This window comes from Hippoglossus stenolepis, chromosome 14 (genome assembly GCF_022539355.2).
Source record: "Hippoglossus stenolepis isolate QCI-W04-F060 chromosome 14, HSTE1.2, whole genome shotgun sequence".
Lineage (NCBI taxonomy): Eukaryota > Metazoa > Chordata > Actinopteri > Pleuronectiformes > Pleuronectidae > Hippoglossus > Hippoglossus stenolepis.
In genome coordinates this window covers 1,732,603-1,757,717 of record NC_061496.1, presented here as the reverse complement: position 1 = coordinate 1,757,717, position 25,115 = coordinate 1,732,603, and the positions used below count along the sequence as shown (strand labels likewise).

At 45.9% G+C, this 25,115-nt stretch overlaps 1 protein-coding gene across 1 annotated transcript; it reads right to left on the bottom strand.

Annotated features, from left to right (window-relative positions):
* Nucleotides 1-4,306: 4,306 nt before the first annotated feature.
* Nucleotides 4,307-18,742, bottom strand: LOC118121306 (tetraspanin-1). Its single transcript, XM_035177086.2, has 8 exons — nucleotides 18,553-18,742; nucleotides 18,145-18,207; nucleotides 13,075-13,281; nucleotides 11,245-11,319; nucleotides 6,205-6,303; nucleotides 5,037-5,180; nucleotides 4,683-4,766; nucleotides 4,307-4,366 (listed from the first exon to the last, which is right to left on the bottom strand). Exons 2-8 carry the CDS (start codon nucleotides 18,199-18,201, stop codon nucleotides 4,307-4,309), a joined length of 726 nt encoding a protein of 241 aa, XP_035032977.1. The 5' UTR covers nucleotides 18,202-18,207; nucleotides 18,553-18,742.
* Between the last annotated feature and the right edge of the window lie 6,373 nt (nucleotides 18,743-25,115).

The window sequence follows — 25,115 nt, the reverse complement described above, 5'->3', positions numbered from 1 at the left end:
CTTTGGTTTCGTGCTTCTTCTTCTTTTCAGAGGCTGCATCGCATGTTTTTAATGTAATTCAAATCAGAAGGTTTTATTATTGTATATTATTCGTGGAATAAGCTTGGAGCCATTGTTATTCTTGGCTCGGGGGTTTTCTACTGTACTGGGGCCTTGTGCTGCTGCAGATTTCCCCGGGGAGCATCAGGCAAAGCAACGGTGAGAGGAAACGCCAGCAGCGAGGGAAATGTATGCAAATCCTCAGAGCACGGTGGATTTCTGCAGCCGCTGCGGTTGACCAAGGACAAATGTGGCTTCCTGTCCTCTGAGCTCTGAGACGGCTGAAACTAAACTTCTAAACGACCTCATCATCCACAGAGATGTCCCCGTCCTCTCCTGTCCCTCAACTGTCTTTCTCACACACACACACACACACACACCTTGACCTGCTGGCTGAGACAGACATTGAAAATCAAGGGACGACCGAGGTCTTCACCGACCGGAAACTGGCGGCAAGAAGCCTCAACTTTATACGACATTTCTGTTGGAGCGTGTTTTACACAATGTAGATAACTTAGCTAATTGGTGTGTGTGTGTGTGTGTGTGTGTGTGTGTGAGGGGGGGGGGTCTATAGTGGTGGGGATAAATGTGAATGGTTTTGTGTCTGCGCTCTGTGACTGACAGGCGACCTGTCCAGTCTGTTCCCTCTCCGAGTTATGAAGTGCAATTATCATCTCAGCACGGTTAACGAGTTTGTTCATTCCGACTGGAAACGGCTCAGGGAGCATGAATTCTATATTCATCTCATCAACTGGCACCGAACTAGTTTCCATGAAGTCAGTCTGTGTGTGTGTGTGTGTTTATGAATCTGTCCGTTCGCCAAATATCTGCATCAGGTCTAATTAAGATCAATGTTCAGGTCTGTTTACTCATGATGGAGCAACGTGAAGTCGTTCTTATTGTGTGTGTGTGTGTGTGTGTGTGTATTGCACATCAGGCATTATTTTCATTGTGTACAACACACACACACTTGTCCGTCACCACCAGCTCCAACCCTGGTCATTTGTGCCTGTCAATCAGAAGTCAGTGGTTCGTATCGGCGTGCATGTGTTTGCCGCCTTTGAATGTCATTTTTGACCTATTGAGCATTCTGATGAGCCGAGTTCAGAAGCTGATGACTGCCACGTAGATGGAATATTGATTGTGGTTGTGTGTGCGTCTGTGTGCGTGTGTGTGCTCGGGGTTATTGTTGAGCTCGGCAGCACTGGGATGATGACAGATTTAACTCTAAATGCCTCGCAGGTTTATAATTAGATGGAAGAGCGAACATGGTTTGTCTTCTTGCTGCCGTTCACTCGTCTGTTTCCTACGAGCCGCTCACGAGATGTTCTCCTTACAAACTCCGCTTCTCTCTCGCAGCGGCGTTGTTCTTGTCAGAGGAAGAGGAACTGGCCGACTACAGGCGTCTAATCTTCCCTTCATAAGAACGATGAATGAGAAAGTAGTTTTTAATCAAATCAATAATTTCCAGCAGACTAATGACATCCTGAATGGGTTTTAATCAGGTTTCCTCCCACTTCATAGCACTGAAATTGCTCTTATAAAGATTTTAAATCATATTTGCCTGAGTAATGACATGAGGAGTCTACGGGCCACAATATAATTGCTATTAACAAGATGGCTGCTTCACATAACCTGCATCGGTTTAGTGCATAGGTTGTGCACATCCTCAGAAATGATTACAATGCAGTACCCACATAATAGGTCGGGGTTGTAGTGAGTTCTCGTCTCCGGGGGCAAAGTCAGCAGCGATAGAAATGATGGAGCTTTTTTCTGTCTTGATTTCAACATTAGCCAAATGTTTATCTCCTCGACTGTTTTGTGTGTGTTTCCCTCCCGCAAATCCGCAAGGAGCAGATGGAGTACGCTTACAGAGGGGAGTGTTTTAAAATCTTTAGTCTGAGTTCTGTAGTGCGCCCTCTGCTGTCGGTGTCCAGCAACACACGTAGCACATACCACAACGAACCATAACGTTTACGATGCAGCCGGTTAACTCAACAGACGCATGTTTAATATTAAACAGCTCGACCCACCCTGGTGTTACTGGATCTGAAAGAACTCTCATCACTTATGGAGTCCCACAAGGATCGATTCTTGGGCCCCTCCTATTTAACCTGTACATGCTTCTAATTGCATATCTATGCAGATGACACCCAGAACTATAGCATGTCACCACTTTGGTACTTTACCCTCGCCGTGTCTGACGTGTCAGTTTTACTTTGTCGTTTTAACAACTGCTGCTTAATATCAACACTTCCTGTAGGTCTTTCACAATAAAAGCCTCAGGGTAGTTTCACAGGAACTCCTCTTGCCTTATTACTAGGATCAGGTGATTACTATGATTACTATTTATCCTTCTGTTGCATTATATTATCTTTATTTATTCACCTAGAATTTATATATTTTCCTTTTTCACAACTCGTTCATCTTTTCCCTTCTCACACACACACACACACACACACACACACCCCCAGCACAGGACGTGCACCACCTACAAACACAATGAAGCCGACATCACACACACACACAATTTATCATCACACTTTATGCACGTCATGGTCTCACTGTGAACATATGAACTGTGCCTGTGGTTCTTCTGCTGTTGTCGCCTCTTTATTATGTGTCAAGTCTTTTGTTGTCACATTGTGTTAATAAAACAGAAGAAGAAGAATCTCAGGAGTAAAAACGAGCGACTCCGAAAAAATTAATCTGAGAGCACTTTTTGTGTTTGGACTTTTACATGATTTAAATGTTAACACAACCTCAGATCTGATTTGCATCAACAGTGTTGAGCCTATTTACTTATTTTCTTACGTAACTAAATTACAGAAATCATGTGTTTGCATTTCAAACTGAAAAATAAATTTGGACCATGTAGCAAAATCACATGTTCGCTGAGAAGAGAATCTACTGCTTGTTTTAAATGAAACGACAAATAGTCTTTAATAATTTAGAAAAGCTCAAACCTCCATCAAGGCTGATTTACCCGTTAATCACCATATTTCTTATAAATGTACTGACGTCAGAAACATAAACTATACACACAGACATTCACCAGTCACCTTATGAAAGCACATTTAAATTCACTCGATCCAGATCTTTAATTTCAGCGCACTCGTGGATATCCGTCCTCAATGTTAAAGAAAGTGTGAAAAATACTTCCTGGATCTGCTCCTTTAATGGAATCAACTCCAAAACCTTATGATTTCCTACGATCTATGATCCCACGAACAAAAAACCCAAACGAACGCAGACAAGACGTTGTTGGATGTAATAAACTAAATGAAGCTGATCTAATCATGTTTAATAGAAACACTATATTATTCAATATCCTCAGATGCTTTAGCAGCAGCAGTTTTTCTCTCGTTATTTCTTTGTGTGTTTTCTTTCTTAATCTCTCTCCTCTTGTTGACCTTTCAAAATAAAATGAGCTTCATTAGCACGGCGCAGCTTCCCTCTCGTTGAACAGAAGCAGGTGAATGAAGCCTCGAGCCGCTGGTGGATGATCAGCGATGAAAGAAGTAATTCAGCAGCGACAGATAACCTGCGGAACAAAGCAGCGCCGCCGTCTGTTCTCAGGCCTTTTATTGGTCAATATTTACTCAGCCCTGTGTCACAATGAGTGTAATCTCAGGGCAGGAGATGGAACAGGGCTGAATAATAAACAGGACAAAGGACGGAGCTCTGCTGCCTCCTTCCACACGGGAGCTCCACCGTAGAGAGGAATACATGAAATAATGTAAGAGGGGGAACAGTGGCCCTGAGGACGTCTCAGTAATGGACAGATTATGAGACAAGGGGCCCCTGTCTCTCCACCCCCCTGCATCCTAATAGTGAATTAACATGGTGTTGGAAAATCAGGTGAATGCACCTCAAGTGAAAATGTCCACGAGTTGCTGTCGTCATCACATATTAACCATAATGTAAAGATTTAATATGTAATAATTCTTCATTAATGCTCTAAAAACAACCAGACCTATGTTATATATTTAATTTCTTGTGTACTTACATAATCCAAAATGGTTTAAACTCACAGAAACTCAGAGAATAAAAATCCACAATGTACTCCACTTAAAAACAGAAGGATTTTACTTATGGGGTTAACATGACATCATAGTGAAACTACAGATGCTTCCCCGAAAGAAAAGAAACTACAGAAAGACGACGAGAGTCGGAACTCGGACGTGACGACATTAAACAACGTTGATATAAAATCGGAGCCACGTGTGATTCCTCTGCGTCGTGTCGTCGTGTTTCTGACGGCGCCTCAGCTCACTCGGTTGTCCAGGTGACAGTACAGGTACATGGACACGACCATGGCGGCAATCTGGGGAAACAGAAACACGAAGTCTGAAGTACATGTACTGCTGTTGAGTACAGATACTGTATATCTGTACTTTAGTTAACCAGGAAGTCCCTTCAGATTAAAAGAGACATCTTATATTTGCTATATAATAAGGGCAGTTGTTTTTCAATGTGCTTTCACACTCTGTCACATATCGTTCCTCTGGGACATTAACTGGGTTAAAGTTAGAGCTTTTTAATTCTAGATTTGTTTTGGCAGCTTCATTCACACGAAACAAACGTCTTCCAGCCAAAGTGAACAGCAGCGTGAGTCGCGTTTCCTTTTCATGTCATTTTACCTCCAAGACTCCGACTCCTGCTGCGATGCCTCCCACGATGTTGGCGTGCTTTTTGAGCGTCTCCAGGATTTGTTGGAAACAGCCCTGAGGAGCATCGAGTCACAGCATAAATATCAACCCTCAAATCCACGTTTTCACTGAGACGCATTATAATTCATGTTTTTAGAGAAAAAAAGTTAGGAAATATTCATGAGGAAGTTGGCGAAAGGTTTGATGGTTTGTTCCAGACTGAAATGTCCCAGAAACTGTGATGGTTGAGTCTGAGCTGCTGCTGAATTGTATTTATTGTAAATGTAGGAACGGACGTATTTATACCAGTGAGGGAACTAAATCGATTTTTGTTTTCCATCTCACCTGCACATTGCTGCGCTCTGCCTCGCCTGGGCTGCAGGGGGCGCTGCGGGTCCAGCAGCAGTTGGGCGGCAGGCTGCCGCCGTTGTCCTTTTCAAACCAAGAGCCCACGAAGTCTGTGTAGTTGGTGAATCCGCAGCACTTCAGCTGTGACACGAAGGAAACGCGTGAAGTTGTTTTCAATCCTTAAACTTCATGTGATAATTTAAACGCTCGGTTCAATCTTCAAACTCTGTAAATGTGTTTTTAAAACTCAACCGACTCTCAGCCGACTCAGCGTCGCTAGCTTCATTAGGACAGAATAATTGTAATTCATCTTTACATAGAAAATAGTTCTAAGCTGATTTTTAATGTTGAACATGTTATTTAACCCTGAACATGAGTTGTGCTGCTGCACTTCCTCCAGAGTTCAGGTCGTCGTCAGTGTTTGTGCACAGAAATCCCTCTTCTATAGAAAACTGTTGGCAATGAAGTTGCCTCAGGTAAACATGACACGTTCACAGATTCTCTCTCAGATGGTTCGAGCTCCATAAACTAAATTCCATTCAAATGAAAAAGTTCAACTGAAGTGAAATGGCTGCCTCCGCACAATAAACTGTCAATAGCCCAAGGTCTGACGCTGCTCGACAGTTTGACAACACGCTGCCAGTGTGAAGCTCACGGCAGCGACGGTAACGTTCCCGTGACGAGGAAGCGATGTGACCTTGAGCCGCTGAGCTGAGGTGAACGAGCAGATAACAGATTGTGCAAAGAGTGTTTTTTAAAGTTTATCTAAAGTTTGTTTTTTGCCGTTTTATCGGAGCAGCTGAGTTCAAACACAGAGCGAGATTTTAATAAGTCTGTGAAATAAAGTCAAAGCTTTTGTGATCCGTTATAATGGTTGTGGACAGTTAGCATAGCATTGACAGTTAGCATAGCATGGACAGTTAGCATAGCATGTCGGGTACGACCTCCGTCAAGTGTTGAAACCACTGCAGCGTTGGAGAATCCTTCAGCTGATGAGTCATGAAAACAGATTCTTCAACCGAACACGACAACAAAACAAGTTTTACATTGAAACGACAGCAAGTTCAGTTTGGAACTGAAAACCAGGAAAATCTGCAAAAATATTAAGTCTGAGAACATCTGCAGTTTGTCGTTAAGAAACCGTGTGAGGATGAAGAGACTGCACCTCGGTCATGGTGCTGTTCCAGGTCGTCGTGACCACAGGCTCACGGCCGTAATCCTTCTGTAGAGCGGGGGTCGCCCACGCTCTGAGGATCCCCTCGGCCTGTAGACACACACAGACACACACACACGTGTCGTTTAAAGACACCTAAAGTCAAGACGTAATCCTCAACTTTCCCTTCGAAGAAGAAGCACATTACGCAGACTTTCAAAACGTCATTTCTAAAGTATTTTATCAAAACCTTTTATCAATTATTTTTCAACCTTAACCCTCATTTTCAAAATGTCCACACTTTTATTTATAATTGTTCTTGCTTCCAAAGAAATGAAAATGTTAAGATTTTACAAAATGCCCTAATTTTCCTAAAATATTTCCTAATCGTCTCTCTTACATAAATGTCCTAACTTTTGTGAGAGTATCTTAACTTTTCAGAAATGTTCTTGTTTAAATATCGACAGAGGAACTGGTCCACGGATCCAATCAGAGCAGGTCACATTAGACTGGTTTAAATAAGGAAATAGTCTTTTACTTTTTATTGCACTTTAATTCTTTGTGTTTTTCCTTCATCCTGATTATCAACCTTCAGGAAATGTCTCACTTTTCAAATGGTCGTATTTCTTCCAGACCGTCTCAGAGACGAGTCTCTTCAGACGCCGCTCTGTCCATGAAAGGTCTCTGATATAAATACCCAGCGAGTGGAAGTGCTGCAGCTCTTTTACTGCCGCGGTCCCACATGCTCACGTATTCACACAGCAGCCGGAGAATAAAACACTGAATCTCCAGCCAGCAGAGGTAATTCTCCGGGAGTCACCTATTCATCACAAATTAAATAAATCTTCTCTCGCACAAAGCACCTGGGAAATAAACAGCCGCGGTCCGGCACCTGCAAAAATGAAAATAAATCAAAAAACGGGCCGAGCCATTATTCTCCATTCTTCTTCTTCTTCTCCTTTTTACGGTCATAAATAAGAGGGGTGGGGGTTGGGGCATTTACATATATATGGCTGCTGCTGGTCAGGACACGTTCTGTCTGATATTTGAGTTTATTCAAAGTGCGAAAGAAAAGGCAGGTTAGGTTTCAGGCTGGGGGTCACACACACAAACACACAAACACACACACAAAAACACACACTTCATCTCCCTCTTTCCCACTTTGATGAATACTCCAGTCGCACAAAGACCTCAGCTGATGAGAGAGAGTGTGTGTGTGTGGTTACTGTACGTGCATGTGCTCACGTGTTTTGTTGTGTGTGTGTGTGTGTCTGTATGTGTGTACATCAGAGGGAGCAGGCGTACAAGATGCCCAAGGGGATGCTGGGATACATGCCACAATTAAAAGTGCCCCCCAAGAAGCTGGGAGAGTGGCTGAGATCAGAGAAGGTTATTACCAGCAGGCTAATTCATCACTGTCACTCGGCCCAGCGCCTCGCCACGTCCCGTTAAACACACACACACACACACACACACACACACACACACACACACACACACACACACAGTGGACAGGCAGGACAAAGCCCACAGTAACACAGCACAAGGAGGCGGGAGGTGATAACACATCTATCAATACAGTGGTGGCGTGAACAACTACACACACGATACAATCTTCAGCTTCACGTGTTTTTAAATCTCTTGTTGCTTCACAGTGTTTCTAATAATTATCGATTTCTTTTACTGCAGCGACTCGTCGGCTGCTAATTAGTCATTGTTCTAAAGAGGAAGAGCAAGAAGTGAAAAGTCACGAGAAGAAAATGCTCGGCAGCAAATTAACATGCTTGGATATAATTTAACATCACAAAAAGCAGCAGGCATCATCAGGAATCATTGAAACAGAGAATTAAAGGATGATAAATACATATTTATGTTTAAGCCTCATCGACAAAGCTCCAGTTTGTGCCACTGATGCATTTTGTTATCAAGACACAGAGTTCAGCTCCAGTTCAAGTGAAGATACCAGATTATCTTTGTTTAATTCCAAAGAGATTTTACTGCTCTCGCCCAGTGTCGGCTGGGATTGGATCCAGCCCCCCCCTCAAAGGATGGAAGGATGGATGGAAGGATGGATGTGTTTAAATGTTGTTCTAAAGGTTTTTCCACAATCATATACTCTTACAACCATTTCAGTGAAAAGAAAATCTCCTTGACAATATGAAAGATTTTTCAAATTGTGGCTGATCCCAACAGAAGCAGCTGGAGAAGCCCTCCAGTGACCGAGGGTCTTTTTTGTTTCGAGTTTTCAGTAGAACTACTAACGTAGAAAGAGGCTGTTATGATGAACCTACAGAGAATAATCAGATATCTGCAGCTTCATATCCAGAGTATTTATCTCTGGATCGTGGGAGGGAACACGTTGACACCACTTTATTCTTGTAACATTACGAGATAATTCTGGAAATCTATAATGTTTTTTTTTCTTCATTATAGATATAGACGTAATAATTCTCTATGGTAAGAGAGACAAATGGAGCTTTTTCTCATTTCAATCTACTTGGAAATATCTTCACGTCTCGAGTTTCTCGTGTTTCAGTCTCGATCAGTTGGAGTCGGAGCAGATCCGGAGCGATCTTTAACTCTTTACCTGCTCTGACTCTTTACCTGCTCTGACTCTTTACCTGCTCTGGAGTCTGTGGAGCCCAGTGGGTTTATTACAGCTGCTTTAGGAGAAAGTACCTGCTGCTGGAAACACTGACTGAACCACGACTCAAACACTTCGAACAATTCTCTGTGGGTTTGATGCTCTGAACGAGATCTGGTGGAATATTTTTCTATTTTTAATATGAAGATGTTAATTAGCGGAGCCGTAGAGCAGAAGTAATTGGGAGTTAATCATTTTACATGACTAACTCCAGCTAATCCTCCGCTCACTGATGAGAAATGAAAGCAAACAGTAATCTGCTTTGGATTAGGTTTCTTTAAGAGGACATTCCTTCTCCGTGCCCGCGTGTCAGAGTGTGATTCATTAAACGCCACATCACACCTCCTTCATTAATCCACGGTGACGCCCGTATCGGCCTCCGGTAATAAATCTCCACTCTGGTCACTTTCGAATAACTGGCGGGGGTAAGAACAACCATGACCACTGACGGCCTCTCATAATGCCTCCTGGAATTGCTTATTAAATCTCCGTTATTCCGACCACCTGAAGGTTATTGGCTCTTCGCTCAGATGAGCTGTGGAGGCCCGGCGACCACGAGGCAGATTTATGCTGCAGATAAGTAGAAGAGAATAGATCAAGGCTTTATTTATCGTCTCCTTTCATTGTCCACGCCTCTGTCTCTTACTTATTGACACAGGCGGCTATATATATGCATATTAGATGTATATTACCCATATTCATTATTCTGATGCTATTGTGTTTACTGTGTCTTATCAAAAGCCGGAGACGGACAGCTGCTCTCGCACTCGTGTCCACGATGGAGCTGAAGACGTCCTTTGTGTTGTAATGAACAGATGATGCTCAAGCCAACAAACAGTGCGTTAAATTGACTCTAAACCACATCGCAGATCTCCTTAAGGAAGACAAACCTATGAGTTGTGTCTTGCATTTCACTGAGCTTTAGACAACAGCTCACACACACACACACACACACACACACACACACACACACACACACACACAGACACACACACAGCGCTGTGCTCTCTGCCTCCCACCACATGCAGTTTACACGGCTCACCTTGGTCAGCTCAGCTTTTGTAACTGACAGGCGAGAGATGGGGAAGATTTATTCCAACAAAACCACCTGAGCAGCAGCAATAATACTCGCTGCTCTGGGTTCAAGGACACACACACACACAACAGAGGAGATCACACACAAACACTAACACAGCTTCTTTGTGTGAGAGCAGGTTACACTTAGGACAGAATCCACAGGACGACAAACAAGAAACTAGGAGAGGAGGAGCAGGAGTTAGAGAACGCCACAAAAAGGGCTTCTATTATTTAGTCGGTAGTTTAGTCCTAAGTACTTTTTCTTTTTAAAGGAAGGGACTCGTTCACACCTGGTTTGTTTCAGAGCTTCAGACTCTGAAGCTAAACATCAGGTGTGAAAGGTTCCTCAGACCAGAAGAGGAGGTCTGGACGATATAATGTCTGAACCACGAGGACGTTCATTTGGTGCATGGAAAGATTCCAGAAAAAGTGTGGAGCGATTTGCTCGGACATTTGTGTTCTCACATACAGAACCTCCAGAACGGTTACAGGTCTGAAAGCAGCGACAGATCGTTCATGGAACTCAACATTCAACCGATTCAGCTGCTTTTCTCTGATCGTCTTTGCGCTGCATCTGCAGATTGTTTCACCAACTGCAGACGCACAAACAAATGAAATTCCCGAGCCGTGCCGTCCACAGCTCCTCCGTCCACAGCTCCTCCGTTCATCAGCTCCTCCGTTCATCAGCTCCTCCGTTCATCAGCTCCTCCGTCCATCAGCTCCTCCGTTCATCAGCTCCTTAGATTACCTCTCAGTCCTGGGGCCTCTGATACATCGTCTGATTGGATAAGGAACTCCACTTTCTATTTTCTTTATTAGGGTCCCAGTCTTCACTAACCTGCTTCTACGTAGTTCATTTGAAATCCTTGTAATTATTATATGAGGCACTAAATGGAAATGGAGCGTCTGTGTGAGAGCATATAGGTGTGTGCATGTGTGTGTGTGTGAGAGGCGGACACGTATGTAAATAGGCTGTTTTGCATATAAAATGCTTTAGCTTCAATATTCCAGAGTAATAAATTGCTCAAAGTGAGAGACAGCGCACACAGCCCCAGGCCATCCGCAGTCATTAAGTAGCTGAATGTACTGAGGCGGACATAAAGCCAGTAATTCAATGATGGCCGCAGCTATGATGGAGAATTTACATGGAGATAAAATCCAGAAAGTGGGACGCGGAGGTGATGGGGGTGAAAGAGAACAACAGGCAGGGGCGAGAGGAATTAAGAGACAAAGGGAGAGGAGGAAGAGGAGGAGGAGTGGAAGAGGAGGAAGAGGACTGGGATGTCACAAGGCCGTGAAATAAAGAGGAGGAGGTGAAGTGGGGAACTTACGAATGAAGCGTAGGCCAGAGCCACGACTCCTGCTGCCACTTCAGCGATGAAGATGATGAGGACGATGCAGAAGAACTGTTCAGAGGGAGGAGGAGGAGGAGGAGGAAGAAGGAGATTTTACTCTTCATAGAAACATTTCAAAAATCAAACACAATTTGATAAACAATAAAGTCCTTCATTCTTTAGGCTTCCACAGATATAATCACATTAAGGCTCATTGGTTATTTGGTCTTGTGTTTAAAACGAGGGATGAAATGAACCCGTCCCAGAACGTGACATCTTCAAATCCCCTCTTTTCTTTCCAACTGTCTGAAAACCAATGAGATTCAATGTAAAACAGAGCAAAGCAGCAAATCCTCACCGAGTCGCTGCATCTTTGTTTCATCAGTCAACAAACAGATCGATATTGGAATCACGTTATCAGCAGACGTATATTCAGCAATGTCCCCAGATAATTATTATTAATAGACACCGGCAAAAATGTTTGGTACTAAAGGTCACACGAGCAATATAACGAGCTTCCTGTTTTTAATGTTTTATTTGGTTGGATTTGACCTCAGTGCTTCTAAAAGTCCAGCTACAGCTTTAAAGATAGATTTTAAATGTAAATATTGGTTTGTTTGGTTTGACGACATGAAGAATATGAAGATATCTCCTCAGCCTTTGAGAAATTGTAAGTGGGATTTCACTGCATCATTAATATTAATAATAATCGAAATAAATCAAATACAAACCCAACAGTTTTAGCTCTAGATTGAAAATTGAAATATTGTAAACCCAAATCTCAGCAAAGTCCAAACAGTCCCTGGATTTTTATTCGGCTCTGCACCAAATTACACACACTCATAAAGATCCATGAATTATTCTCACGACCTCGTCAGTTCCTCCCTGATCTTTTCCACAATCCCTCCACTGTGACAGTTTCACTCTAATCTGTGGTTTTAGCCCATTGTCTCTTTGACGGAGGTAATAAAACCCATAACAATATATATAATGATTTCTCTGGTAACACGTCAGAATAGATTCTGATGTTTGTAACATCCATTTTACACAGTAATTGTCTGAGGTAACAGTCACAGGGTCTGAATTCCTCCGGTCGCAGGATGAGCTGCAGCGTCATCACTCAGCTGGATGGGACGTGTGGACCTGATGGAGGCTCTGCAGGGGGATGTTCTGCCTCCTCTCCTCATTAGACTCACTGCAGTGGACTAAGAGGTAGTTAGGCCGCTCGTTAATGAGCCTCATAATGTACCGTGATGTTCGGGGGCTGGTGGTGTTGATGGGACGAGGTGGGAGGGGGCGGATGTGGATTTTATCTGGTGATGAGCAGTGTCTTGATGAGTCTTACTGGGAAACACCTTCATAAATCATTTGCATTGGAAGGCAAAGAGCACAATTGTTTGGTTAAACATCCAGAGGACTCGGGGTTAATGTCAGCTGCACAAGACGGGAACGGGTTTTACATTTCTAATGAGAGACGCAGGACGAGTGCTGATTCGAGACATTTAGGAACTCACAGAAAGTCGCGTAATCAAACGAAACGAATGGTCAGTTGGTCATTGTTAAGTTATAACATTCTCGTGCACAACGGAGCACAAACGATTTGACGACTCCAGTCAACCACTGAGATGTTCTCCAGATATCTCAGCTCATTCGGTCTGTTTCATATTGTCCAGAACTAGAAAATATCAGAATCCTCATGCAGGTTTGGATGTTAGCATCCAGATTGGGCCCCCAGGTTTGTCAAAGAACGTGAAGCAAACCTTGACGACACCTCCAAAGCTTCTGCACTTGTGTGGAAATGACGTACAGATGTTCTGATGAGCTTACCGTGAGCAGCAGACACCTGCTCTCCTTGTGGGCCCCGCAGCAGCCCAGGAGCCCCAGCAGCACCAGCACGATCCCGATGGCGATGCTGAAAAAGCCCACGTTGACGAACTGCATGGCTTGGCTGGAGAAGGGCCCCAGCAGCTGCAGGAACGAGCTCCCGTCCACGCTCACCCAGATCCCCATGGCGACCAGGGTCAGGCCCCCCAGCTGCAGGAGGACGGAGAAAAACACGACCAGTAAACATTAGTGGTAATAGCTGTGCAGGTGCATGTATGCAACTGGCTAATCCTGTGTAATCCACACTGTACAATGGCAGGTAAAATGTCAATCATCTGTTCCGTGCAGACGGGGTCAAGTCAACAGCTCTTGAGGGGGTAATAGATTTTGGAAATGAGGAACCATCTTACATCACTAACTCTCTGCTTCTATTACCTCTCAGTGACACTGTGACACTTCAATATCCTCCTTCCATTCAGACGGCAGCTTTTCTTTTGTGAGACGCAGAGAGGTGCTGCCTCAGGCTTCCCATTATGTATCGAGGCCAAGCTACGACTTGGCCTCGTTCTACCCGTCTGAATGGAACCACTGCCCTTCTCCACGGCCACCTCTCTCCCCCCACTCACCCGGGCATAATGGACAGGAATCCATTTAGTGTGATGCTGGATAAAGGCAGCAGGGAGTAGATGGGTTAACAAGGACAGGGAAGAAGAAAGAGCCTTGGTGTCCACTGAAGACAGCAGTAATAACCAGTAATGACCAGTAAAGACCAGTAAAGACCAGTAAAGACCAGTTCTTTTCACTGGTCAACACTGTACGAAGAGTGTTTTCAGCCCTGCACTGAAATCTGGACATTTTCTAGGACTTTTCCTTCTGCCCCCCAGTAAAATGTCGAGTTGAGTCCGTGTGATCATATGGCAGAAGTGTGTTGACGAGGTTTCTAACACGTGACGGACGTGAAACTGGAAGAACTCAAACATCTCAGGATGAAGAAGAGGAGCCGTACACGTAGAAGACGAAGACGTCAACTTGGAAACACGAGGAGATTCCAGATCTTTTGGTGATGAGGGCCGACGCCGGTGTGGATGAGCTGTAAAGAACAACACTGATCTTTCCACAGCAGAGTTTATACATCATGTCCGGCCTCCTGCTGCTCTACAGGCTCCGCCCCTGCTGCTCTACAGGCTCCGCCCCTGCTGCTCTACAGGCTCCGCCCCCTCGCCCATGTGAACGGCGGTCGTTTTCGTCTTAAATCTGCTTTTTGAAACCAAAAGGAAGCATCATGGAAACAGCTGTAATCATCACACGCAGCAACTTTAAAATGGAGCAGATGAAAACAACTCTAAATATTTATACTGGTAATATGATATTAGGAAATTAGACTAATTACTAAAACAATATTAGAGCCTGAGGCAACATAACCAACAAAACTGCACCGGTCACTGGTCTGTGAGCATGTGGAGGAACACTCGTCCATTCACTGAAAATCTATTTGAGTAGAACTGGTCCAACCTGCTCATAACAAACGGATTCAGAAGTGAGTCACATGTTTCACATTACACCTCTCTCTCTGCTGCCTCTCCCTCCTCAGGCCTCCACCTCTGACCTTCTCTTCCTCCTCCATTTATCCCCCTTCCTCCCCTCACTCCTCCTGCTGAGTGATTTCTTCTTCTTTCCTCCTCCTCTGCAGAAACCATGTTTGAAACCTGATATTGTCTGTCAGGCTCCATCAGAGTCCCAGCGGTTTCCTCTCCGTCCGGCCTCCACACTCCTCCTGTCAGACGCTGACGTCTCCCACGTGGAGATCCTCTCCCCCTTCGTCTCTTTGTCTCTCTCCTGCTCTCCTCATCTACCTCCCTTCCTTTCACCCTCTCTGCTCGTCTCCTCAACCTGTTCGGTGCCGTCATTGCACCGTTGGCTAAATGCGATACGACAAGCATATTCTCCCTCTAACTCCAGGTCTGCCACCATCATCCCTCAGCAGATATAATTACAGCTGGCACCCTGTCTGCGTCCCATGTTTTAGAAGATGGTTAATCCCTCTGATGCTGCTGTGCCACATGCAGGTGGAAGCTCTGTCAGTTCAACACTCACGAGGCAAAAAGGACTGGAAGTGAATCTGCTTTATGAAAGAGTGTGGGGGGCAGTGTCCTATCTATGGAGATGGGAAATAGAGCCTATTAGGGTCAGAGTAAAAAGGAATGAATAACAGGCTGCAGAATGTGAGGCCTCCAGAGAGGGGGAGGTGAATAGAGCGATGGAAAGATACAGAGGGAGCAGAATGGAGAACGGGCCCGTCCCACCCCGATTGAAATGGAATTGGTTCTCTTTGAAAGGCCGGGAATGAGAAAGACGTCAGTGGAGTATAAACCCATCTTCATGGGTCACACTACTGCAGCAGACGATCTGATTCGGTCCCAACACGCGGCCGTAGACACTCGTGATTTCCAACACGTTCAGACTCAAAGTCTCAGAGCAGAGGAACACGCACTAACAAATACAGGTTGTGGGTTTAATGCTCCCAAAACCTCAGGGTTCATCTGGATCTTAATATCAGAAAGAAAGAATCACGCAGGCCTCTCGTCACTTATCTAACTTTCAGTGCTTTCACACCTGGTTGGGTTCAGAGCTTCAGACTCTGAACCTGAACATCAGGTGTGAAAGGTTCCTCAGAGCAGAAGAGGAGTTCTGGGTCTGGATCAAACTGAACCTGGTTCTGTTCAAATGAAACAAAGGAACAAACACATGAAGCTGGTTCAGACTCTCAGGTCAGAAACAGCTTCAGGTGAAGTTATATGAACTTGCTCTTCAATATCTTTTCACATGATGATGGAGGAAACAGTTTCCACCCTCAGGTTAATGTGTCAGTGATATTTTAACACTCGTACAGAAAGAGTCTCTTGTTTCAGTCGAAACCTTCTGGGAGAATTACAGCAACAATCACAAAAATCTGATCTCTTCGCTGAAATGATCCAAAACAATGCACCACATTTATAATGATACGATCCAGGTGAACTGGACCCAGACAACGACCACGTCCAGAACCTTCCACTTTCTCACATGTCTGCACTTAATGTCTCTCCTGACAGATGATAACACTCAAAAGAGAAAAACATCTGTTCCACCATGATCCATCAAATCCACAAAATGAAGGGAAGAATACTTCATATCTAGTAAAGACAGTGAGAATCCGACCTGTGGGTGAAGGGTAAGAAGATTATCAACTAGTTTTAAACACACCTCAAGAATAATATGATGATTCTCATGTGTAATTCAATAAGAAATAATACTAACAGCCTTTGTTGTATCTTTCAGATTTTTGTCTTACAAAATGTAAACATGAATGCACATCTCTTCTGCTTTACGTATTCTGTACGACAATAGTTTTCATATCTGCCGATACGTCTTTGAAAGGCTCACATCGGACGATTTCTTTCAAATCTCCGAGCCGTTACATCCGTCAGGCTCCAGTTATTTCCTGGGAAGATAAATTCTCTAAATGCAGATTTCTGATTCTGATTCGTGATAAAGGTTGCAACACACTTGAACCTTGAACAGCAGCTGCAGCAGCCAAAGTATCAAAGCTTCTTCTTCATGAAGTGAGACAATGATTTCTTCATTGTGCTCCGCTGGACATCTCACAGAGACACATCACATCATCACTGTGCTGCTGCTGCTGCTGCTGCTGCTGCTGCTGCTGCTGCTGAGCTGCTGCTGCTGCTGCTGAGCTGCTGCGCTGCTGCTGCTGCTGCTGAGCTGCTGCTGCTGAGCTGCTGCTGCTGAGCTGCTGCAGCTGCTGCTGCTTGCTGCTGCTGCTGCTGCTGCGCTGCTGCTGAGCTGCTGCTGAGCTGCTGCTGCTGCTGAGCTGCTGCTGCTGCTGCTGAGCTGCTGAGCTGCTGCTGCTGCTGCTGCTGCTGCTGCTGCTGCTGAGCTGCTGCTGCTGAGCTGCTAGCTGCTGCTGCTGCTGAGCTGCTGCTGCTGCTGAGCTGCTGCTGCTGCTGCTGCTGCTGAGCTGCTGAGCTGCTGCGGCTGCTGAGCTGCTGCTGCTGCTGCTGCTGCTGCTGCTGAGCTGCTGCTGAGCTGCTGCTGCTGAGCTGCTGCTGCTAGCTGCTGCTGCTGCTGCTGCTGCTGCTGAGCCTGCTTGCTGAGCTGCTGCTGAGCTGCTCGCTGCGAGCTGCTGCTGCTGCTGAGCTGCTGCTGAGCTGCTGCTGCTGCTGAGCTGCTGCTGCTGCTGCTGCTGAGCTGAGCTGCTGCTGCTGCTGCTGCTGCTGCTGCTGAGCTGCTGCTGCTGCTGAGCTGCTGCTGAGCTGCTGCTGAGCTGCGCGGCTGCTGAGCTGCTGCTGCTGTGCTGCTGCTGCTGCTGCTGCTGCTGCTGAGCTGCTGCTGAGCTGCTGCTGCTGCTGAGCTGCTGCGCGCTGCTGCAGCTGCTGCTGAGCTGCTGTCTGAGCTTGCTGCTGCTGCTCGCCGCTGAGCTGCTGCTGCTGCTGCTGCTGCTGCTGCTGCTGCTGCTGCAGGGCTGCGGCTGCTGAGCTGCTGCTGCTGCTGCAGCTGCGGCTGCGCTGCTGCTGAGCTGCTTTTCGAGCTGATTTGTCAGACAGAAATAGGATGAGGAGGATTTGAGCCGGTAGTTTGGACTGTGACAGTGAATCCAGGTGCACGTTGGTCTTTCCAGAAGAATTCAGCTTACCCCACCAAAGTTTCTCTCCATTTCACAAAGCACTTTACTTATCAGCATTAAGCCCAAGACGGAGGTGGCAAAATTAGAGGGTTTGAAGTTAATGACCTGAAAACTGCGACGAGGGTTTTCTGGCTCAGTGACGCGAGATGTTTATGCAACGTCTCAGTTTCCAGTGAAGCACGAAGTGATCTCTCTGTGGTGTGTCCTGTTCTGTCTTTAACTTCACAGGCTCTTTAAAAATGATTTCACACAAGACATGACCACACACACACACACACACACACACACACACACACACACACACACACACACACACACACACACACACACACACACACACACACACACCTCCATCTTCATATATGAGCGTGAAATCAAAGCGGAAACATACTTACAAAGATAAGCAAGTTGAACAAGACCATCATCAATTTGACGAATGTGAAGCAGCCCATTTTAATCTGTAATAAAAGGAGAAGATAAATTATAGCTTTTCTTCTTTCATCAGCCCAGAGCTCCTATCTCTCATCCACACACACACACACACACACACACACACACACACACACACACACACACACACACACACACACACACACACATATGAATACAATCTCTCTGTGCACGCTGGGCGATTACATCCAGCTCACATCCCGGCCAAATTACTGTGAAAATGACATTACTCACAATGCGTGTTGATGACAACACACACGACCGAGCGAGACAATGACGATTTCTGGTAATGGGATGAAAACGAAGCCAAATTACAGAGGACCAAGTGTTTACAGCATAAATACAAATCTTACCTGTGACTGAACTTGTGTTTATTTATTTCCAAAGCAGATTCAAACCTAATTAAAATGTCCTGAGTTTCCAGAGCAGGTGAAGTGGAAGCAGGAGTTCTCTGAGCGTCCGACTCAGGTGTTTCCAGCCGATTGTCGCGATGTCTCGCTCTAAATCCCGTGATAATGTCCGAGCAGAAAAAAGCCTGTGGCAGTGATTTGGAAATCTGATGAGTGCTCCTCCTCAGGCGGGGGACAGGGTGTGGTGGTGGTGGAGGCTACAGGTGACAGCAGGTGGATGTTGTTCAGGTGTAGAGTGGCAGCTCTGACCCCTGCAGGTTCACACTGACACATATTCACCGTCTGCCACTTCAGGGTTTTGAGCTTTGAAAAGATTAGAAAATGATCTTGGTAACACGGCTGCCAAACGGTGAAAGGGCAGAAATAATCCTGATAACTTGAGATGGGAGAGTGAGAGGAAGACGGATATGTTCTGCTGGATAAGACGTTGGGGCCCAGACGTGCACCAGTGTGATTGAGAAGTTGTTTCAATGGGATCTGCTCATTAAAGACTGGATATGTATCGGACAACATTTAGAAATAATATTCAGGCTTGGGTCGACTTTGGTCATGTTAGCAGAGCTAGCTTCATTTCTTACGACACACGGTCTGCACTTGGTCTCACCAGGGGTACCAGGCCACCAGCACCCTCACTGGGCCGGCCGGCCCACCAGGCCCCACCAGGCGGCACCAGGCGCCCCACCAGGCCCCACCTGGCCCACCAGGCCCCACCAGGCCCCACCAGGCCCCACCAGGCCCCACCTGGCCCGGCCCCACCTGGCCCCACCTGGCCCCACCAGGCCCCACCAGGCCCCACCAGGCCCCACCTGGCCCACCAGGCCCCAGGCCCACCAGGCCCCACCTGGCCCCAGGCCACCAGGCCCACCTGGCCCCACCAGGCCCCACCAGGCCCCACCAGGCCCCACCTGGCCCCACCAGGCCCCACCAGGCCCCACCAGGCCTCACCTGGCCCCACCTGGCCCCCTTAGCAGCACCACTGCACTGAGGTCATTACTCCGCTGGTCAACAAGTGACTCTGCTCCTCTGATGTTTTCTAATCATCACTTTATAAAAACCTGCTGGATTCATATTAATGTTCCTGGATAAACGAGGCGTCACTTCTTCTGCAACAAAGAAGTTAAAACCCAGCGTTGAGTCACATTCGCCCGTTTCGATTTACTCCAGAACACATAAACTCTCATCAGGCCTCAGGCGTCTTTGTTCAAGCCGTCACAGATGAGACTCATTTTCCTGAATAATAAAAATAATTGTTGATGCAACTTGAGTGTTTTTTTGTCTTGTGATCATATCATATTCTATTCTATTTTACTTTATTATATTATATTATATTATATTTTACTGTATTATATTATTATATCATAGGAATAAGAAACTAAGACTGAAATGTTTGAGGTTTTTTCGGCTGCACAGTGATTTTAAAATAATAAAATCCAACCTACAGTAAATGTCTAAGTGGATCTGATGAAAACAGAACCTCAGTGAATCCTCTTCTCCTGGTCCAGGTCTCTGTGGGTCTCAGCTTGTTGCTGCTCTATGTTCTCGTCTCTTTTGTTCATCCCTTCTTCCTTTGTTCTCGTGGCTCCTGAACGCTGCAGTGGCCGGCGCCGACCACCAGAGGGAAGTAGTGAACTTCAGTGTACGCCTCCTCTTCATCTTCGTGCTGAAGTGTGTGATGTGTGTTTGTGTGAGTGTGATGTGTGTTTGTGTGAGTGGAGGAATGTGCTGCTCTTTGTCCTGGAGGACGGAGACTGAAAGAAGAAAAAACGATAAATCAAAAGCTGATCTGTTGGTTTTGTTTATTTTTAGTCTCAACGTCACGACGCTTTTAAGTCGGCACAAAATTTAAGTCACATTTTTTAACCAATCAGCTGCAGATATTCTCACTAATGTCCATAAATAACTGGGTTTTCCTGCTCCAGTGTTCTGTGGCAGAAGCTTCTTCTCGTCCTTTGTTTCATCACTTGTTTCTTCTTCTCGAGTCAAAGCTCATTTTCTGCGAGCTGCAGGCGAGTGGGGGGGGGAGTGTTTGAGAAATGGCAGGGGCCTCCGCCCGATGCCTCCTTGTTGGGGAGTTGAGTCCTTATCAGCTGAAGTCTTTCTCGGTAATATTACTTTAATGGCCTTATTGTGAGTTATGACAATCTCACCCACACCGCCATTAACCCGCCGCTCCTTAATCTCGGCGAGAGGAGCACCTGTCAGGCTTCGTTAGCCATTAAACCGTTAATAATCTCCGGCCGCGTCCACGCACGCACACCGTGCAGCCGCCACACGTGGAAATAGAACTGATTAGACGGGTGCTTTTTCATCACCTGTGATGGAGGCGGCGACGGGCTGCAGAGATGTCGGTGAGATGGAGAAGGTGAAAAACACGGGTCCTTAATGAGGTTGGTGAGATGGAGCATTACCAGTGGCCCCCCAGGGCAGTTATACATCTACTGCTGCCGGGCGGCTGCCATGTACAGTATACCTTGGCCGTCCCCTGTGAGCACTGACTCATCCTTTAACCTGATTTTAAGTTTGATATAATATCCTCCACTATGTGCTCCTGGGTCTAATGGTGTTAATGCTCATTAAAAGCTCTCAGAGTTCCTGTGACTCGTGCTGATCAGGGCGGAGGAGGAATCATCTCAGGTCGTCTGCAGCTCGATTCACTGGAGACACGGAAACCTGCTTTTACTCTTTACTTTATCACAGTGACGCTGGTGTTTGAAAACTTTGCTGTAAACTGTTTTTAATATATGCAAATCAGAACATACTGGATACTTTAATCTAGGCCACATCCACATGACTGCGTTTTTATTTAAAAACACATCCGCTCTGCCACAGATCCACGTGGCGTCCAAACCCGTCTGGAAACGCTGCTGGACACGTTTGAGTTTGAAAACTCGGGCAGAGTTTTATTCTGGACGAGCAGAAACTGAGATGTTTGGAAACGATGACGGGTCTTTTGGGTCGAGACGTAACCTTTGCTGATCCGTCGGGCTCCTGTCACATGACCCCCCCGACTCGGCTGGAGACATGGAGACATGGAGAATCAATCACAGTGGTACTGACCCTGTTGTCTCTGCTAACAGCTGCTGTTCAGTTACATTCTGTACTTTATGATACAGCTGTTCACATGTGGAGGAGAGCAGCTGTTTTACAGCCAGTGAACCCGAGTGGTCATGTGACACATGTTTTCAGGCATGTTAGTGTGGACAGAGATTGTTTTAGGAACGAAATGCTGTTTTCAAATCAAAACGTTGCCTTAGAAATTCATTTTGATTATTTGTTTCGCAGGATAATACAAAAACCACAGGACGGATTAGCACTTAATTTATTGAAAGTTTATGAGTCACTCATTAAACTTTGGTGCAGATTTAAATCAGGCAGCAACTCCAGGAAGTCTTTAACACTTTCTGTAACATTTCAGGATGAAGCCTTGGGGCTGTGCTCTCTGAACTCTGTTTGGAGAAATGATGCATCTGACAATGTGATTCATCAAAGACTTTTCCCTCTGTGCTCTTTATGAGCTTTGTGCTGAAAGTGTGTGTGTGTGTGTGTGTGTGTGTGTGTGTGTGTGTGTGTGTGTGTGTGTGTGTGTGTGTGTGTGTGTGTGTGTGTGTGTGTGTGACCCTGTGAACTATAAACCACAGACATGAGGTCTCTTGACTTTTGATTGGTGTAAATAGCCTCTGGTCAGAGTGGTACAGGAGTCAGATGATGATGAGGGTGAGGTTGATGATGATGATGATGATGATAGTGATGATGGTGATGTATACATGCACCTGTCCTGACCTCTCCTCTGTGCTCTCCCCCAGGGGGGGGGGGCAGGATGTGTCTCTAATCTCCGTGTTGTTCTCGGTCAACAAAGGTAAGAAGAACAGGAAGTGATGAATCGCCTCCGAACGCGTCGCTCTGACAACCAATAACATCTTTTGTTCGCACGACAACAGTCGCTGCCGCCGATCTTTATGAACCTGCTCATTATTTCCACCTGGTCGACGTTACTGTTCATCATCCATTACAGAGCGTCAACATCACACAGGGACAAAGTCTGGAGCCCATTTAAACTGCGTCAGTACAGAAAGTGGTTCTTCAGTGACCTCTATTGTGTGTCCTGCTCTTTCATTTATCACACACACACACACACACACACACACACACACACACACACACACACACACACGCACGCACGCACACGCACACGCACAAGCGTTGCATATTAATTCACAGCAATCCATTAGCCCATAGGAGGTCTCTGGTCCATAAATCAAAACTAAAGGGGCAACTAATTGACTCACACACAAAGGAACAAGACGGCTGTGAAGAAGATGGGGAGAGATAGGAGGAGGGGAAGAGGAGGAAGAGGAGATGATGAGGAGGAGGAAGAGGAAGAGGAGATGATGAGGAGGAGGAGAAGAAAAGGAGGAGATGATGAGAAGATGATGAGAAGGAGGAGAAGATGATGGTGAGGAGGAGGAGGAGATGATGTTGAGGAGGAGGAGGAAACGGTTTATGGGGAAGAAGGAGAGGAAGAGATGATGAGGAGGAAGGTGTTAATGGGGAACAGGAGAGGAGAAGGAGGAGGAGTGGGGCTGCCTCTGACCCGTGAGCCTCCTTTGTTCTATGACTGATGGTGCTCGCTGATGACACCTTGGTTACGAGCCCTCGTGGCCACGGGCTCGATCCCTCCACCTATAGGGGCCACAGAGCGGCAGCGGCAGCATATAGGGGCCGATTCTCACCGGGCTCCTGGCGATGCTGCTAATTAGCTAAAAGGGGTCGTTTGTATGCAGCCTCTCCGTCTCTTTATCTCCAGCTCTCACGCTCTTTCTGCGCCTCCTTCTCTTTCTCCCTCTCTGTTATCAATCCCCCGTTCTTATCTCCATTTGTCTCTGCGACTGTAATTATATCTGCTCTAATAATTAGTGTAACTCAGGTCTAATAAGTTGGCTCTAACAGATTAGACCTGAGGAACTTTCATTCCCCGAACAGGACATTACAGACATTTAACTCGTTCTGCAGTTTTTCTATGGTTTTTATACAAACATTACATTTCACACTATCATTTTTGGATTTTTCATTTTAAATATTTCAATTATTAAAACGGTGAACGGTTGTGTTTAGTCTCTTGCAGCCTTTGTTTCATTATTTCTTTTGACTAACTGAAATATCTCTTTGACACAGAGGGTAGGTCTTCATGTTGGAGGTCAAATGAAACAAGCTGAACAGGGAGGTGTCTTCCTGCTGCTCTTCTTTATCCGGATGTTGTTGACAGTGTTGCTCATCTCTGTGTTTGTCAGATCTCAGAAGTCACTTCACCTCCTTCACCTCCTTTGTGGCCTCGTCTTCGGACTCTTTCAGATTTGGTTCAACATTTTGACCTCCTCTTTTTCTGATGTTGCTTCTTTCCTAATATCTGTTACTTCTTTGTTCGCTTCCCTTCCTTTCCTCCTTCATTTCCTTCCTCCTTTCCTTTCCCCTCACGTTCACACACACACACACACACACACACACACACACACACACACACACACACACACACCCTTTCCGTTTTCCCGATTGATGGAGATATGGGATCCTGTCATGCAGTAAATAGCATGGACATCGGCTCCCCGCCACGAGATGGGAATCAAGCCTCCTGTGCTCGTAACGCTTCCCCTCTCCCCTCTTTCACTGTAACTCTCCTCTTCCTCCCACCTCTTCGTCTTCACCTGGAAAGGCGTTAAGTAGCGTCTATGGGGGCAGCAAAGCCACCGTGAAGCCTCCCTGCCATCCCTCACCCTCATGCACCATCCAGTCTGCCGTCCCTAACAAAAGCTTTTCCAGCGCATCACTCCTCGTCCTCCATCTAACACGCATCTCCCTCCCTCTCCTCCTCTGTTCATCTACCTCTCTCTTCTTTTGTCTCCCCTTTCTTAATCCCTTCTTCTCCTCCCCGTGTCTCCGTGTCTCCGTGTCTCTGTGTCTCCTGCAGATTGACTTATTTCCCTGCCTTGTTTCATCAGGCATGCAGAATGTCTCATCGTGGCATCAGGGCCAATGAGTCCCTCTGGCTGGCGAAAGGTTAATGCTTTGGATGATTGTAAATTGTTTGGCTACTTCAAGGGGCCGTGAAAGGGATAACTCAACCATAAAATTTGATCGGCTGCCTCCCGTCTCCTCCTCCACCTCTCTCATCCCCTGTCACTTCCCTCACTCATTCTAATTTTCCCTCTTTCTATCGCTGGGGTTCATTTTCTCTCTCCACCTTCGCCTCCGCAGCTTCACTCCATCTTCATTTTTCCATTTTCCCTTTTGTTACTCAAACCAGTTCAGAGGTGATGAGACTGAAATCTCATCCCCGTGTCGTCCTCTAAGGCTTTGTCCCACATTAAGGGAGGATTCAGAGAAATGGGCCCTTCTCCCTTTATACCTCTGACCACAATTTACAGCAGGGGACAGCGGAGGGGAATCGTTTCAGAACGACTTGCATGCACTCACATGGTTATCATTAGGCCCGGCTGGAGCAGACAGCGTCC

Excerpts from the sequence above, each read along its gene's own strand:
- LOC118121306 (XM_035177086.2), bottom strand. The coding sequence starts at position 18,201 with ATGGGCTGCTTCACATTCGTCAAATTGATGATGGTCTTGTTCAACTTG. Across the intron at positions 6,304-11,244 it reads CTCTGGCCTACGCTTCATTC|GCCGAGGGGATCCTCAGAGC; the intron begins GTAAGTTCCCCA and ends GTGTGTCTACAG. Across the intron at positions 4,367-4,682 it reads CAGGAGTCGGAGTCTTGGAG|ATTGCCGCCATGGTCGTGTC; the intron begins GTAAAATGACAT and ends CTGTTTCCCCAG.